The following is a 17,828-nucleotide window of genomic DNA, read 5'->3' as shown; positions in this document are numbered from 1 at the left end:
CTGTGCAGAAGCTTTTAATTTTGATGAAGTCCCAAAAGTTCATTTTCGCTTTTGTTTCCTTTGCCTTTGGAGACGTATCTTGAAAGAAGTTGCTATGGCTGATATCGAAGAGATTACTGCCTATGTTCTCCTCTAGAATTCTGATGGATTCCTGTCTCATGTTGAGGTCTTTTATCCATTTTGAGCTTATCTTTGTGTACGGTGTAAGAGAATGATCCAGTTTCATTCTTCTATATATAGCTGCCCAGTTTTCCCAGCACCATTTACTGAAGAAACTGTCTTTTTTCCACTGTATAATTTTTCCTGTTTTGTCGAAGATTATTTGCCCATAGAGTTGAGGGTCCATATCTGGGCTCTCTACTCTGTTCCACTGGTCTATGTGTCTGTTTTTATGCCAGTACCATGCTGTCTTGGTGATCACAGCTTTGTAGTAAAGCTTGAAATAAGGTAACGTGATGCCCCCCCATTTTATTTTTGTTTTCCAACATTTCCTTAGCAATTCGGGGTCTCTTCTGATTCCATACAAATTTTTGGATTATTTGCTCCAGCTCTTTGAAGGATACTGGTGGAATTTTGATCGGAATAGCATTAAAAGTATAGATTGCTCTAGGCAGTATTGACATTAAAATCTGCTTTTTAAAATGACTTCCAGATAGGGGAGAACAGAAAAATCAAGATACAGATCATCCTTGTTTGTGCAGTGCTATGTAAACTGAAAGTCACATGTGTATGAACCTTGTATGCACTATGGTACAGAAACATGGCTCTGATATCCACACCTTTCAGTTAGATCAGTTATGCGCAAAACAAGGATGGCCTCTTAACACTGATAAAAATTATGCTGAAAATCAAATAAGTTTTTTAAGAGCTAAAAATGAATGAATAAAAAAAATTTATCAGGCATATAAATTCAAAAGGAAATAGTGATGGTAAAGCTGATATTAAACAAATTAGAATTTAAGGTAAAAAGCATAAAAAGGATACATGCAGATGTTTTATAAAGAGAAAAAACATACTCTAAAAAGAAGGCATGTCATGAAGCTTCACAGGGCAATGGAAAAGAGAAAATGAGACAAAAGAAAAAGATAATTAAATATAAAAACAATTACAGTGGAAGCATTTACTACTATGTAATGAATCAAATAGACAAAAAAATGAAAGTAAGGAGAATTTTAACATGATTCTATTAATTTGCAAGCTTGTTTTAATATAAGATGATTAAAAAGGTCATCAAAAAATATAGGGCCTTTTATAGTCTACAAATTGAGAATACTTTTTTCAAATTCACCAATTTTAGTAACCTGTAAGTCATTTTATGCTGATTTCCTAAGTTGGATTTTTCACTTTGAATATTAGCAGGGAAAACAAAGTGATACGGTAATAAGACCTTTATTACATGGGTATGTTTATAGAGGCAATTAATTTGGACAAGTCCCCCAACTAAAGTAATAACTGTGTGCCAATAAACCCTACTAATAACACAGTATTGTTAAAAATGAAATTAAAATTTGCTTACCAGCAAGAGAATATTAAATCATTTCTAGTCTGGTAAAGGAAAAAATCTTTGTTTATTCCCCTCTTATAAAATAAGTGTATTCTTTGCAGATGCTATGAAAAACACAATTATTTTTAATATTCACATTCATTATTTGAAGAACCATCTAAATGGTTTTTTTTCTAAGTAATGACTCATCTTAATCATCATAAAAAACAACTTCATTTTCAAAATAGTTCCAAATGTGGACCAAGCAATACTTTGTACCAGATTTTCTAGAGGGTATTCTGCATCTGATGTACAAATCTACTTAATAGGGTGCATATTTACAAGCACACCTATCAAATCACCAAGAGAATCTGACCAATTATCCGCAAAACACTGAAAAGTCTAAGTACATTTTCTTTAGTGTATAGCCATTCACATTAGCTGACCTCCAATGTTCATGGCCCAGAAGAAAAGAGGACAAGCCTAGGAGAATCAGAAGGCTGTAAATATTTAGTCAAAGCTGAAAACAGTAATAGTAACACAGAAATAGAATATGGTAACACAACAGAAAACTATTCCCTATGTATTACCTATATTCACTTGAAATGACTTCAAGGGATCAGGAAGTAATTTGGTCAGTTGTCATGATACATCCACCTTTGATTTCGTGGGTTCTTTGTAACATACAAGAAAGCGGAACTTGAAGCATACATAATGCATATTTTAAATTGCAATTATCATTCTTTTTTTTTTTTTTTTTTTTAATTTGAGAGAGAGAGACAGTGAGAGAGAGCATGAGCGAGGAGAAGGTCAGAGAGCGAAGCAGACTCCCCATGAACCTGGGAGCCTGATGTGGGACTCGATCCCGGGAGTCCAGGATCACGCCCTGAGCCGAAGGCAGTCGTCCAACCAACTGAGCCACCCAGGCGTCCCTGCAATTATCATTCTTACTACAGAAACCAACAAGTATTTTACTTACAATGTTCTAATAGCTTTACAATACTGGAATGTGTTTTCTATTATATTTAACTCCCAAAGTTAAAAAACACCTTATTACAATGTTCATGATACTGAAAAATTGTTGACAGCATTAATTTTATTTATAGGAGTATTTGATATAAAATACATAATTACTAGGCTGCATGAACTATATCAAATATATAGTTTGAGACCTGGTTGGAGGAAAAAAAAAAAAACGAATATCCCAAATATTATAGTATAAATATTGACCTTCGGGTATAAAATTCTGTTATAAACATAAGCAGAATGTTTGACTATCATCTTCTAAGTACTAAGAAAAACATGAGTATTTACATGGCCAATGCATGTAAGAAGCTGTGTAAAGTCAATGTAGTCTAATGTGTACATTTACAGTGAAGTCAAGGTAGTTCAAAAATTCAACAGAACCTGAACCTGAAAAAACACTTAACATAATTACATTCATTACAAGTGAACCTCCTGCTTTTCTAGCACAGACAGGAAGATGAAATGGTGCAAATCAAGGGCCACAGAGTCCAACAGAAATATCTCTCTTTCCTCTGTTAGTTGGTTGAAAAACTACCTGCTTTGCGAGCTGCTCTAAGTCCCCTGCTGTCATTTGGATTCTGAGGCAATCAGGAGACGTGCCCCCTTTCACCTCTGACTGACCTGAGATCAGCTTCTTTCTATATTCTCAGTACCCCCCCCACCATTTAAGTGAAAACAGACCCCACAGTGGCCATTTCAAACTTCAAACAATAGGCAACAGTAGAGAAAACGAATCCAGATTGCATCATGGAAGGAAACGCAGAAGACCTGGATTTATGTAATTACAGTTCATCAAAAACAACATTGACAACAAACAGGAAGCCCTGCCTGGTTTTCAGGAGTTTGCATCCTTCTGGTTTGGTTTGGTTTTGTTTAAGATTTTATTTATTTATTTGATAGACGGAGATCACAAGTAGGCAGAGAGACAGGCAGAGAGAGAGGAGAAAGCAGCCTCCCCGCTGAGCAGAGAGCCCGACGTGGGGCTCGATCCCAGGACCCTGAGATCATGACCTGAGCTGAAGGTAGAGGCTCAACCCACTGAGCCCCCCAGGTGCCCCAGGTTTTTTAATCTACAAAGTGAGGCGTATTTAGGGCCTCCTTTGCTCAAAACAAACAAACAAATTAAAAAAAAAAAAAACATTTCTTTAAGCACATAATCACGAAGGGGAGGGATATTTATAAATTTGAAAACACGTCTGGAGTCTGGTTTCCAATGGTGGCAACATCTATCTCAGCTTCACTTTAACTATTTCTCTAGTTAAGCTGTCATTTTTATAAAACACAAGGTAAAGGAAATACCTGTATGTCTTTAAAATCCCTTTCCCTCAATTCTCTGAATCATTTATGAAGCACACAAAAGCTCTGAGTTCCCCTTACTTATTTTTATGAGGCCACCACTTCTTTTTCCACCTTCAGAGATGCATTTCCAGTAAAATTTTTCTTTCAAGTTCAATGGTTACCAAAAATTTTAGTACTTAGGTAATTTCATCAGCTACGTATTTAGAGGGAAGAATTTATTATCAGCTAATTAACAATGAATGGGGTTAAAATAGAAGAACTTTTTAAAGTTACAGACTATCACCAGAAATGTAAAAATATTTACATACATATTTTTGTTGCTTAGGTGTATGCTAGAGTGAGCAAAAACAGTCTTTCAATCATAAAAAAAATGATTTGGAATAAAGAACTCTGTCATGGGAGAATAACAAATATCATGACAATTAAAGAGTATATATTTTCTACTGTTAAGGTAGACTATGTTCAAGTATTTTTAAATAAATAAGGATGGGTATTAAATCATAGCAGTATTTAGAGTTAATGAGATACTTTTCAAAGAGTGGTATGCTATTTCATTTTAAAATATCACTTCTGGGGCACCTGGGTGGCTCAGTTGGTTAAGCGACTGCCTTCCACTCAGGTCATGATCCTGGATTCCTGGGATCAGGGATCGAGTCCCGCATCAGTCTCCCAGCTCCATGGGGAGTCTAATTCTCCCTCTGACCTTCTCCCCTCTCATGCTCTCTCTCTCTCTCTCAAATAAATATATAAAATCTTTTTAAAAAATAACTTCCAATAATACCCCATAAATTATATTCTATGCATCTATTTAAATTGATAATGAAAAAAAAACTATAATGAAAAATGTAAATGTCAAGCCTTACAATGTTCAAGGATGCACCTTTCAAATTGTTTCAAAACTAATGTATGGGATATATAAACAAAAACAACTAAACTACTTTAATCATCATTAGATAAGCATTAATCTCAAAATAATAGGCCTTACAAAGGTAACTATTCTATACTAAGATAGTTCCCTATAGCCATTCATGGAAACTATAACTTTAAATCATTAATTTCCTAAAAGTGTAATGTAATTGGGAACAAATACACTAAAAACTTGCTCTGCAGGCAAAGGAATAAACCTTCCAATCAACAACAAAAAAATCTAATATTTTAATTCTAATGAAAATAATTCACAATGACACCGGTATGATCAACACTGCACTCATCTACAGGAACTAAAAGTCAACCTCTGAACAAATTTTTGAAGCCACCAAAAAGGAAAAAAAAAGAATATGAATATATATGTATTTGTTTGTATAATGAACGAATACACCTTGACTTTGTATTGCAATCCAGATTTCTTACTCAGCGATCAAGGGATTTGTAAATAAGGCTAGTGACTGCCAGTAACAACCCTTGTACTCTTGTTCATGTTCAACTTTCCTGTTTACATGGCCCGTTAGACTGTTAAACCCAGACAATGTCAGACCTGAAATGTGAAACAGGCTTGCAAACCATTTGTCCTGTTTCCAAATCTTACGTCACTCTGTCCTAGAAGCACCTTGTGCTAGGAGATGCACAGACGGGGAGGAGAGGGCAGTACCCAAACAAATCAGGCTAAAGACAAGAGCAGATCATATAGAATTAGAGAATTCCTGCATACCACCTGGTGAATTAAGGCTAAAGAAAGCAAAATAAATGTAGGAAGAAGGGCAAGAGGACAGAAACTCTCCAGCACTTTCTCATTTGCTTGTTCCATTTGCCTGTTTGCTATAGTTGTTTGCATGAGCTTTCGTATGAAAGCTCAAGTCCACAGCACTGCAAGTATTTTGTACACTCGAAGCACTCGGCTCTACTCACAAATTCTACTTACGCAACTCTTAGTGTCTCTAGTCTCCACAGGGAACGTGCATGAACGGATACAGCACCACCTTCATAGTGAACAGTTCTGGTTTAAAAAAAAAGAAAAAAAAATAAGCCCGATTTTAACCCGTGTCATTCTTGGACTCTATTTTCTCAAGCCAATTACAAGACAAAAGCAAATGGAAAGCCTTTAGATAAAGTTATACTTTCTGGCATGAGACAGTATAACTGGAAATAAAAATAACAGAAATAACAGTAACAGTGATCAATGTAAGTTTGTCCTGAATAAACTCTTAATTTAAATGTATTCTCTCATCATTTTCTACCTCCACTTCCATTCATTCCCTCTGCCTCCCCACTGCCCACCTCTTTCCCTGTCTGCCTCTCCCTCCCTCCCTTTCTCCCACTAAATACATTCACTTGACTTATTTAGATGAGGTCCATTAAAGTACTCAGCTATGAGTTTACATATAGTTTAATACCTTATTACTTCAACGTACACATATAATTATTTGTGGTCCTAAATTCTGTTCTAGATATATGAACACTGAAGAAATATAATAATATGAAGAACATATTATATAATATGAAGAACATATTAATTTTAGTGCTTTATTATAACAATCTGCAAAATGATGGCAGAAAAGTCTAAGGACCACCAAAAATATAAACATGAACCAAAAAAAGGTACACAAGAAGAGAAATAACTTTGAATGAGCATCACACAAACAGAAATTCCAAAGCTCTCATTATGATAATTTGTTAATATGGTAGAAGTAATGCTAAGTAATTTATACAGATTACCCAAATTCAACTCTATGCCAACCCACTGAGATGGTTTTAAGAAAACCAATGCTTGTGCAATACTCCCGGTTTCCTCCCAGAGACTCACTGTCTCTGCCTCTACTGGATCTCTTTCATCATTCAAACACACATAACCTTATCCTAACTCAAACATAATTAACACACTTGACCATATTCTCCTTTCCTGCTCACCCTCTTAATGTGCCTCAGGATCACCCTCTCACTTCTCTGTGCATTCCAGTCTTGCTTTCAGACCCACTTCTCCAATCAAACGTATTTGCTAATGCCATCAAATGACATTCATGTTCCAAATTCAATGGACTGCTGTTGGCTTTTGTTTTTGTTTGACACTGTGGAAACATCTATTGTCCTGACAGTTTTTCGAGCACCATGCTCCCTCACCTGCTTTTCCTCTCACATGCTTAGAGATTCCTTCTCATTGTTTTTATTATGGAATTTTTCAAAGATAAACAAAAGTATAGAGATTATTATAATAAAACTTCATATACCCAGCACACAGTATCAACAACGATCATCACAGGCCAATCTTTGTTCTACCTGTAACCTCCAGTTACCCCTCCACATACAATTCCAAAAAAATACATACACATAAAATTCACTTCTGTGAAATATCATGTTTTACATTCAAATTTTCCATTTTCTCAAAAATGTTTTGTTTTTCTGTTGCTCTTTCAAATCAAGATCCGAACAAGATACACAAATTTACTAAGTAGCTAAATTTCTCTTAAGTTCCCCTGTCCTTTTTCCTTGTTGGCATTATTTCCTGATAAAAATCTGTATCATTGGTCTTGGAGTTTCCACATTCTGGATTTTGCTAATGACATCCTCACAGTTGTTTTTAGAATGTACCTCTAACATCGTAGTTAGACTTCTAGATCTAGTGTTTTACACTCTTTGCTATGTCACATCCAAAGGTAATAATGACACTTCTCCATTTTTTTATATTAAAATTGACCAGTAGGTTCAGTATCTCTGTGACTCATCCATTGTAAGAGATTTATGTGTACCAACGAACAATGTCAGAGTGGTGGTTTTCGGTCATGTCCGCAGATGTAATTACGTGGATAGATTTTTAGAATGTGATGTCATGCCCTCACCAATGGCCAATTAAGCTACATCTGAGGTCAGACTTTTTTTTAAAGGCTCTCCAAATGGTGGTCGTGAGAAAGTCATGTTGAGAAATCACAGTTCAGATCAATTTCTAAAAGCAGCACTATAGATATTTTGGGCCAGATAATTCTTTGCTCTGGGTGACTGTCCAGTGCCCTGATCCCTGGGTCCTACCAACCAAATGCCAGCAGTAGCTGTCTCCTCCACCACCACCCCCCAGTTTTGATAATAAGAACTGTTCCCAGATATTACCAAATGTCTTCTTGAGGAGAAAACCAACCCTACTGTTGAGCCACTGATACAGATTAGTGGCTTTCAGTCTTTAGTGAGTTATCAGAATTATCTTACAGGCTTTTAAAAATATGTATTGCTTCACAGTCCAGTAGCTATTTGTGGGAATGCTAGCTGGTACAGCCACTCTGGAAAACAGCATGGAGGTTCCTCAAAATGTTGAAAATAGAACTACCCTATGACCCAGCAATTGCACTACTGGGTATTTACCCTAAAGATACAAATGTAGTGATCCGAAGGGGAACGTGCACCCAAATGTTTATAGCAGCAATGTCTATAATAGCCAAACTATGGAAAGAACCTAGATGTTCATCAACAGATGAATGGATAAATAAGATGTGGTATATATACACAATCGAATACTATGCAGCCATCAAAAGAAATGAAATCTTGCCATTTGCAATGATGTGAATGGAACTAGAGCGTATCATGCTTAGCGAAATAAGTCAAGCGGAGAAAGACAACTATCATATGATCTCCCTGATATGAGGAAGTGGAGATGCAACATGGGGGCTTTGGGGGGTAGGAGAAGAATAAATGAAACAAGATGGGATTGGGAGGGAGACAAACCATAAGTGAATCTTAATCTCACAAAACAAACTGAAGGTTGCTGGGGGGAGGGGGATCGGGAGGGGGATCGGGAGGGGGATGGTGGGGTGGGGTTATGGACACTGGGGAGGATATGTGCTATGGTGAGTGCTATGAAGTGTGTAAACCTGGCGATTCACAGACCTGTACCCCTGGGGATAAAAACACATTATGTTAATAAGAAAAAATAATAATAAATAAAAAAATTTTAAAAAAAGAAAGACACAGTAAAAAATAAATAAATAAATAAATATATATATATATTTATATATATATATATATATATATATATATATATGCACACATACACACACACACACACAAATATATATATATGTATTGCTGGATACCCCCTGCCCCCAAGTTCTTAATTCAGTAGATCTAGAGTAAGTCTAAGAATCTATATTCCTAATAAGTTCCCAAGTAACCTTGGTGCAACCGGGCCAAATTCTGAGGACCACTGGACTAGAATGTTATTTTATTAGGACATTGATTCTTAAGACATCGTTGTATATTAGAATCGACTGGAAATCTTTGAAAACTCCAATGGACAGACAATTCTTAGACAAAGTAAATTAGAATCTCTGGGTATATACTTAAAAACAAATGACAAAATATAGAGGTATATTTGTGTGTATACAAACATAGATAGATACATAGATTTTTAAATCAATCAGACCTTTCATAAAGATCGTGTATGGAGCCACAAAGAAAATTTCATCAGATACTTTTAAACCTAAAGCTATTTACTCATATTTTCTAATTATAACCAATAACACCTGGAAATAAATACTAAAAAGGGTTTTATAATTTAAGAATTTGGAAAACTCAGGAACTCTTGTAAATAATTCATGGGTCAAACAGGAAATAGAAACCATACCATATCTAAAAGTAATGAGGACAAGAACATTTCATAACAAATCTAGGATTCACAGGTAAACTTTGAAAAATTTAAGACTGAAATCCCTTAATTATTAAAGAAGTAATGAAAAAAAAACTTGAGTTGTCTGAAGAGAATAAACAGAGAACGAAATAAACCACAGAAAAGAAAAAGAAGGCATTCTATGACATATTAAGGTAAGTAAAGTCCAAGACTGTAAACGATACACATTTTATGTACAATACAAATAAACCTACGGCATATATGTATATAGACATGCAGACATATTCTCTATATGAACATGGAGAAAGCTACTGAATAATGGACACCAAACTGGTAATACTAATTACATAATAAAAGTTCTGTAGGAGCTAAGCTTGAGAATTAAATGGACTCAAAGAAACAAATAGCATGAAAAATGTTTACATATTATTTATGTAATATTTCTTTTATTTTCAATTACTCTTCAAATGTTTTATTCTTCCACTACTTTTCCTTTATTAGCTGAATTTAACAATGTTCTTGAATTTTTTTGTTTATGTAGATATCTAATAATATTTTAACTTAGGAGGAAACTAGTGTTTAAAACACAAATATAAAGTCAAAGGAAAATTGGATCCTCCTTCCTACCTGACTTATTTTTAGCTTTATCTGGAAGGCTTCCTCAATATTTGCCTCCTCAAAGCACTTCCTGCCTTGAATTATTAGATTATTTCTTTTTATTCTCTTAAATGTTTCACTGGCGGTGTAGAAAATCTGACGACTTACTCATCTTTGTTGCCAACTGAGAAAAGCTCTCCTATTATACAGAGTCTCCCCCCATAAATACATGGCATGCCACTGGTTGTCCAATCAACTATGTATAGGCAATTTCAGACTGAAAACTGGTCTCCTGATATCCAGATCCTAAATTCAAACGACACTAAGGGCATTTAAACTTATTTAGAAATCGGGGGCGCCTGGGTGGCTCAGTGCGTTAAGCCGCTGCCTTCGGCTCAGGTCATGATCTCAGGGTCCTGGGATAGAGTCCCGCATCGGGCTCTCTGCTCAGCAGAAAGCGTGCTTCCCTCTCTCCCTCTCTCTGCCTGCCTCTCTGTCTACTCGTGATCTCTCTCTGTCAAATAAATAAATAAAATCTTTAAAAAAAAAAAAAAAAAAAAAAAGAAATCGGTCCCCCTGGACAGACACACCTGCTCTCTGAAGGGATCATCCCTTTTCCCTGCAATGTGCCCAAAGTACCCAATCAGAATCCAGGAAAACAACGGTTGTAAAGACCCCCAAATTTACCAAATGGCTTTAGAGGCCCTATTTAAACCCATACAACTAAATGATCAACATCATAGCAAGTGCTTTTGTCAACAGAAGACGAAGGGAGAAAGATTCTCTAAGGAATCGAACAGACCCAGAGCAACAACTCTTTTGGAGCTCAGCATCCCAGGAGATTTCAGTGCAAACCGTAGTAATGTCGTCAAAATTTAAGGGAATGTCAAGGTTATGAAACACAAGGGTACTATGCAGTTCTCTGTTCACTCCAAGACTACTTTTGCAATGAACCACAATGACATTATCACTACGAAGAAAAAGATGTGTTAAGATAACTGGCCATTGATATCATTGATAGAATTTTTTTTCAAAGAATTTCCCACCTCATGAATCAGAAAAACTCAGAGTCACTGTAATTTCACTGACTATGAATTTTTTAAGTACACACACCGAATAACCAACAGTGTGTGTCTTATTCAACAATATTTAGAAAAATTCCAGGCTTCAGGCTCTAAGTTATGCCTACATAACACGTTATCTCCCTGTATCATACGCTTCATTAAGGAGCTCCTATTTCAGGCTGATCACATTAAATGGCCTGAAGAGGCCCTTTCAGGTTATTCTTTTTAATAAGTACAAATTCTTCCTATTATATCATCAATTCCACTTCTCCTAAGTATTATAATGTTGTCCACCGAAATAAAAGTAGTGAGCTACTTCTGCGTTTTTGGTTTATAAGATACAATTTCGATCTAATCTCAATTGTCGAACCACTTATTTTTCAGTAGAAAGCAGGCATTCTGACAGCCGGGATAGGTCATCTTCAGAATCCGAGGCCCAGAAGAAACAAGATTAGCATCGTAATAAAAGCACAGTCATGAGGAGCTCTTCAGAGCATGACAGTTGGCATCTATTGGTATGTATTTATTATAAGAATTTTATAAGATACACAACTCCCATTAGTGGACTTTCACACAAAATCATAAAACATGATTAATGAAAGATTCACCCTGGAGAAAACTACTTCTTTTCACTTTATGAATGTTGCCACAGGGCGCCGTCATTAGATGGCCTCCCAATGCTTAGCTCACATCCAGGACAAGGCACTGGGAAGTGGACAAATCACTCTCATGCTTGACTGTGACTAGCTTTCGGAACATGTCACTTTGTCATATGAACTTGGGCGAATTAACTGAATTCCTCCAGGCCTCATTTTTTTTTTCACACACATAAAATGAAGCTGATGGTCACGGGGTTACTGTGAGGAAGAAAGGGAAGCTATAACCCATGGAGACCTCTCGAAAGAGTCCTCACACAGCAAAGGGGCTCTGAGGTATGGAGGAGGAGAAGGAACAGGAAGAGGAGGAAGAGGGGCAGGAGGATGGTGACATGCTCAATCTTCTCAAATACAGTTAAAGACCCAAAATTTTGTATTGAATTGAACAGATGGTAGGTAGTACTGTATACTTGTTTACAAAGAAAGACAGAGGAAGTCCTAAATTATAAAATTGCTTAGGACAACCTAAGAAGGAAATAAAGCCATAGGTTTTTCTTTTTAATTTTTTAAAAGATTTTATTTATTTATTTATTTATTTTGATAGAGAGAGATCACAAGTAGGCACAGAAGCAGGCAGAGAGAGGGGGGGGGAAGCAGGCTCCCTGCTGAGCAGAGAGCCTGATGCAGGGCTCAATTCCAGGACCCTGAGATCATGACCTGGACCAAAGGCAGAGGCTTAAATGACTGAGCCACCCAGGTGCCCCAAAATAAAACCATAATTTACATGACCTCCTTGCTAGGTTCTTCTACTGCACAATCGTGTGGTTCTAGCATTCCTTTACAGCCATGATCTACATAACTCCTTTTGCTTCTCCTAGTTCTATGCATCAAATAAAGTGATTCTTCATTTTGTACCTTTGGGATCTCAAAATTCACATAAAAATCAATTTGACTTTTCTTGGCATCTACTGTAGGACACTAGAGAAAACTCAAATTCTGAAAAGAATATACACATAGATTAAAAGGCTATATTTTTTTTTCCTAGCCACTTTCTCCCTCTCGCAAAGACCTACTTCTGAAGGCACCCTGGGTGCTTTCGGCTCCCAGCAGAGAACTGCCCCATGTCTCCAGGACTGTTGGAGCTGACAGGCCACCCAAGACTTTCACTGCCACTAGGAAAAGGAGTTCTAGAACATGACCTGGCAAACTCTTCTCTAAAGGTCTAGTAAATACTTTAGATTGAATGGGTCATATATATATTTTCATACTACTTAACTCTGAAAACATATTAATGGACAGTATGTGAAGAAATATGCATGTCTCTGTCCCAATAAAAATTTATTTAGAAAAACAGGCAGTGGGCTGGATTTGACCCACACACCACAGTTTGCAAATCCTGGTCTAAAAGATCCTGTCCACATTACTGGTAATTTAAATCTCATAATCAGCTAGATGAAATCTGAGGTCTGGGGTCTTTCATAACTGTATTAGTCAGGGTTCTTCAGAGAAAGAGAACTAACAGGATACAGACAACTTTTTTTTTCTTTTTTAAGATTTTATTTATTTGGAAAAGAGAGAGCACAAGTTGGTGGGGGGCAGAGGGAAAGAGAAAAGCAGACTCCCTGCTGAGCAGAAAGCCCAACACGGGGTTCAATCCCAGGACCCCAGGATCATGACCTGAGTTGAAGGCAGACATCTACCCACTGAGCCACCCAAGTGCCTGGAGCATTTTCTTTCTTTCTTTTTTTTTTTAATTTTCTTAAATTAATTAATTAATTATTTATTTGACAGAGACAGATCACAAGTAGGCAGAGAGGCAGGCAGAGAGAGAGAGGAGGAAGCAGGCTCCCTGCTGAGCAGAGAGCCCGATGTGGGACTCAATCCCAGGACCCTGAGATCATGACCTGAGCCGAAGGCAGCGGCTTAACCCACTGAGCCACCCAAGCGCCCGCCCTGAGCATTTTCAATATCTACTTGTTTCTTTCCTTTTGCCATCCTCATTCCTAAAGTGGTATCACCCAGGAATTATTCATTTTCTATTATGTAACAACTGACCATTGACTTATTAGTTAGAAACAATATCCATTTATCATTCTATAACCTGTAGGTTAGAAGTCTGGTTGTGGTATAGTTGGGTTTCCTGCTCAGGATCTCAAAATGTTGCTTGGGGCTGTGATCTTCCTGGAGCCCAGAGTATTCTCTTAAATTCAGTGGTGGCTGGCAGAAGTCAGTTGTTTGCAGCCATATGGTCCCTGTTTTCTTGTCAGCTCTCAGATAGGTACCTCTTTCAACAACTAAAGGTTGCCCTCAGATCCTGGCCACGTGGGCCCCTCCACAGACTCTCTCACAACATGGCAGCTTACTACTTCAAGGTTCACAGGAGAATTTTTTTTCACACTTGAATCTCTAAATTCAGCAGGCTCAGTCTCTTCCATTAATGGCTCACCTGATTATGTCAGGCCTACAAAGGAAAATCTTCCTTTTGATTAACTCAAGGTCAGCAGACTGGAAAACTTAATTACATATGCAACAACTTTCCAACTTTGTTATATAATGTTACCTAATTGTGGGAGTAAAATCCACCATAGTCATAGTCCCATCACACACAAAAGAGAGGGAATTATACAGACCTTGTAGAGTAGGAAGCAAGAATCTTGGGGGCTCAAGTCAATCTTCTACTCTCTATTTGTCCTACTCCTTCTAAACTTTCCTTTCTTCTCAATTAAGTATTTTTTCATATTATCTTTCTGCTTTCCTGTTTAATATTTTATATACTTTTACGATATTTTAACTGATTAATATAAAGATTACGTGTGTTTGGTTATTAAAATATGATGAAATTACTAATTTTACCACTTCTCAGGCAACACAGAACTGTCATTCAGTTCAACTTATACTCCTCCTGACTCGTGTGCTGCTCTTAAGATGAATTTTGTTCTCCATAGTTTTTATTTTTCTATAGTTTTTAAAAACCAAGATTTACAACTGCCATTATCATTTTATTTAATCAAGTCTTTACAAGTTCTCCTCATATTTGCCTTCCTCCTGCTCTTTTCTCCCCTTTATCTCCAAAATTATACCTGAGAACATTTTCTTCTACTTGAAGAACACTCTCTAATATTTCCACAATTTGCTACAAGGCTGCTGGTAATAAAATTCCTCAGCTTTTTCTTTGGAAAACTGCCATTTTAAAGGGAGCCTGGGTGGCTCAGTCAGTTAGGTGTCTGCCTTTGACTCAGGTCATGATCCCAGGTCCCGGGATTGAGCCCCATGTTGGACTCTCCATTCAACAAGGAGTCTGCTTTTCCCTCCATCCCTCCCATTCCTGCTCCTCCATCCCTCCCATTCCTGCTCATGATCTCTCAATCTCTAGATCTCTCTCTCTCTCTCTCAAATAAATAAAATCATTTTTTAAAAAAATGATTTCAGTACACAAAATGGTCATCAGGCTGGCAGTTATTTTCTTTAAGCACTTTGAAGTTTATATCTCATGTCTCCAACTGTTTCTTAGACAAAGTGAGATGTAAATCTTACTATTGTCACTTTTAAGGTACTAAACGTTTGGGTTTTTTTGCTATGTTTTACTATATATTTTTTTGCTGTTTTTAAGTGTTCCGTTTTGTGCTTTGTGTTTGTAGTTTTACTCTCATGGTCTTAAGTATCCTTTCTGTCCATCTTAGGATTCACAGTCCTTAAATCTGTATCTTAATACACCTAGTCAGTTGTGCAGAATGCTTAAGCAGTTGTATTAAACACTGCCTGTGTTCTGGTGTATTTGCAAGCTTTCTTGTTTTTGCTCTCTCTCCTTCTCTCACTGCTCCCCTCCCTTCTTCATCTTTTTATTTGGGAGCTCCAATTACATGTGTGATAAACATTCATCATTCCCCATATATTTTCTTATTCTCTCTTCTATATTATATTTTCCAATCTCTTAACCAGCAGTGAGTGTTTCAGTCTGAATTCTTCTGACCTAATCTACAGGTCACTAATTCTCTTTTCAGCTACTTCTAGGCTGATGTTGAATTTACTGAGCTTCTAATATCAGTTATTTTAATCTTCAGTTTCATTTTAGGAATGCATACAAGATCCCTTTTTATACCTTTCAATTCTCTAATAAATTTCTTCATCTTTTAACTCTTAGGTCATAATAATCATAAGTATTTTAAATTATATTTGTGGTAATTCTATTATCTGTGTATCCATGACCTTGTTTCTATCATGTGTTTGCTGTTGCTCCTTGGTCAACTCCTATCTTATATGCCTGTGTTGTATAACAAACAAATTGGCTGACCAATGTCCCTGCTTCTTGGGAGCGAGACTCTAAAACCTTGCAAGTTTCCACATGAAAGCAGGGGCTTTGGTTTTCAGGAACCCCCTGAATCACAACTCAATTTCGGCTAATGAGTTCATTCATGTCAGCCCATGACGGCTTCAACATGGGGGTTGGCCATGCTAGAAAGACCAGTGATGACTAAAAGGTTGGAAGTTTGATGCAATCTGACCTCCGGGGAGGGGCAAGTGCTGAGACTAAGTTCAGTCATGTAGTAGAATATGTAATCAATCATTCCTACATAATAAAACCACAATAAAAACACTGTAGAACCAAAGCCCAGCTGAGTTCCCTGAATGGTGGACACAGTGATTTAATGTATCCTGGTCCACAGAGAGAGGGTAAAGAAGCTCTGTATTCATTCCCTCCCAGAATTCACCTGATACAACTCTTCATCTGACTGGTCTGATTTGTAAGCTTTATAATAAAATTGAAATCATAATTATAGTACTGTCCTGATCTCCTGAATCTAAAGAGATTGGGGAACACCCAAATTTGTATACAGTTGGTAAGAAGCACAGATGGTCTGAGAATCTCACACCCAATTTGAAGCTAGAGTCTGAGAAAAGGGCAGTTTTGTAAAGACTTAAGTCCTTAACTTGTATAATCTGGTAACTCTGGGTAGTTAGTGCCAGAATTTTACTCTCCTATACCAATTGGGGTTGAAACAGAAGAGCTCATTTAATCTTGACTATCACACATCATATATAGAAAATTATAGAGATCATTTGAGTTCTAGGTCCTATTTTCTCCCAAAAGATACACTTTTTTGCTTCTGGCAGGTACAGTGGTCAAAGGTCACAAGCAATCTCACATCATCTTAATCCAAACAGCTACTAGTATTATTTAGGCCAAGTCTGAATAGTTGTGAGGGCTGGTCTGTTTCTGGTTCACCATTGCTTCAAGGGGAAAGCTCTTAGAAAGTGCCTTTCCTTTGGGGGGGGGCCCTGTAACAGCTTTGATCCACTTCCACTCTGATTTACACCACAGCCCTGCCCAATTCGCTGCTCCTCGTCCACTGCAACCCCTTAGAGAGAAGAGGCTGTTCCAAATGTTAAACTCAATTCTCTGGTCTCCTTGTATTTTGGGAAACTAGCCCCATGTATTTTTACTGTTTGTTTGTTTTTGTTATTGTTTTTTGTTTTTTGGAGGGTTTTTTGCTCCCCATTATCTTCAAACAGATTTTAGGGGATGGTTTACCTATTTTAGTTTTTCTCAGGGGTACAATGGTTTGAAATAACCTAACTACTATTATTATTAAAATCACTTTTTAGAATTATCCTTAGAATTATCTTTAAGGTGACCAACATCAGCTTAGAAGTAGCTGGAAAGAGAATTAGTGAACTGGAGTTTAGGTCAGAAGAATTCAGACTAAAACACTGATGGTTAAAAGATTGGGAAATATAATATAGAAGAGAGAATAAGAAAATATACGGGGAATGATGAATATTCTATCACACATGATAGATGTGTGATCTTTCACACAAGATAGATAACTGGGTGGCTCAGTTGGTTGGGCATCCAACTCTTGGCTCCGACTCAGGTCATGATCTCAGGGTTGTGAGATCACACCCTGCTTTGGGGTCCAAGCTCAGCTCAGTTTTTTGGTTTTTTATTTTTTTTTTGTACTTTTGTTTTGCTTTGTGTTTGCCTATGGGCATCCATTTGTTCCACCCAAAAGTCTTTTAAGTTGAAAAGTCCCTTCTTTTCTTCTTTTTCTTTCAGAGACAATCTGTCTCTCTCACTTCTAAGAAACTAGACAGAACAACCTCCTCAAATTTAGTCTTTAGGGAATAATAGGAAGAGAAGTACCTTGTACAAAACTTAAACTTTCTGTTAAGTCAGAAACCTCCCCTTTGGGGGTGAAAAACACAGGTACCACTAACCG

The 17,828-nt window shown here is 37.0% G+C and overlaps 1 protein-coding gene across 6 annotated transcripts in view; it reads right to left on the bottom strand.

The window, feature by feature from the left end:
• The window catches only part of RYR2 (ryanodine receptor 2), a 535,490-nt gene that overhangs the window by 374,461 nt on the left and 143,201 nt on the right, over positions 1 to 17,828 (bottom strand). For all 6 annotated transcript variants that reach the window (XM_044239419.1, XM_044239420.1, XM_044239421.1 and 3 more), the window contains one exon: positions 5,667 to 5,741. In XM_044239419.1, the coding sequence (XP_044095354.1) occupies positions 5,667 to 5,741 (75 nt within the window). The remainder of the gene's footprint in view (positions 1 to 5,666; positions 5,742 to 17,828) is intronic.

The sequence above is a fragment of the Neovison vison genome, chromosome 2 (genome assembly GCF_020171115.1).
Source record: "Neovison vison isolate M4711 chromosome 2, ASM_NN_V1, whole genome shotgun sequence".
NCBI lineage: Eukaryota > Metazoa > Chordata > Mammalia > Carnivora > Mustelidae > Neogale > Neogale vison.
The sequence above is the reverse complement of the archived record's forward strand: the minus strand, read 5'-3'. Positions and strand labels throughout refer to the sequence as shown.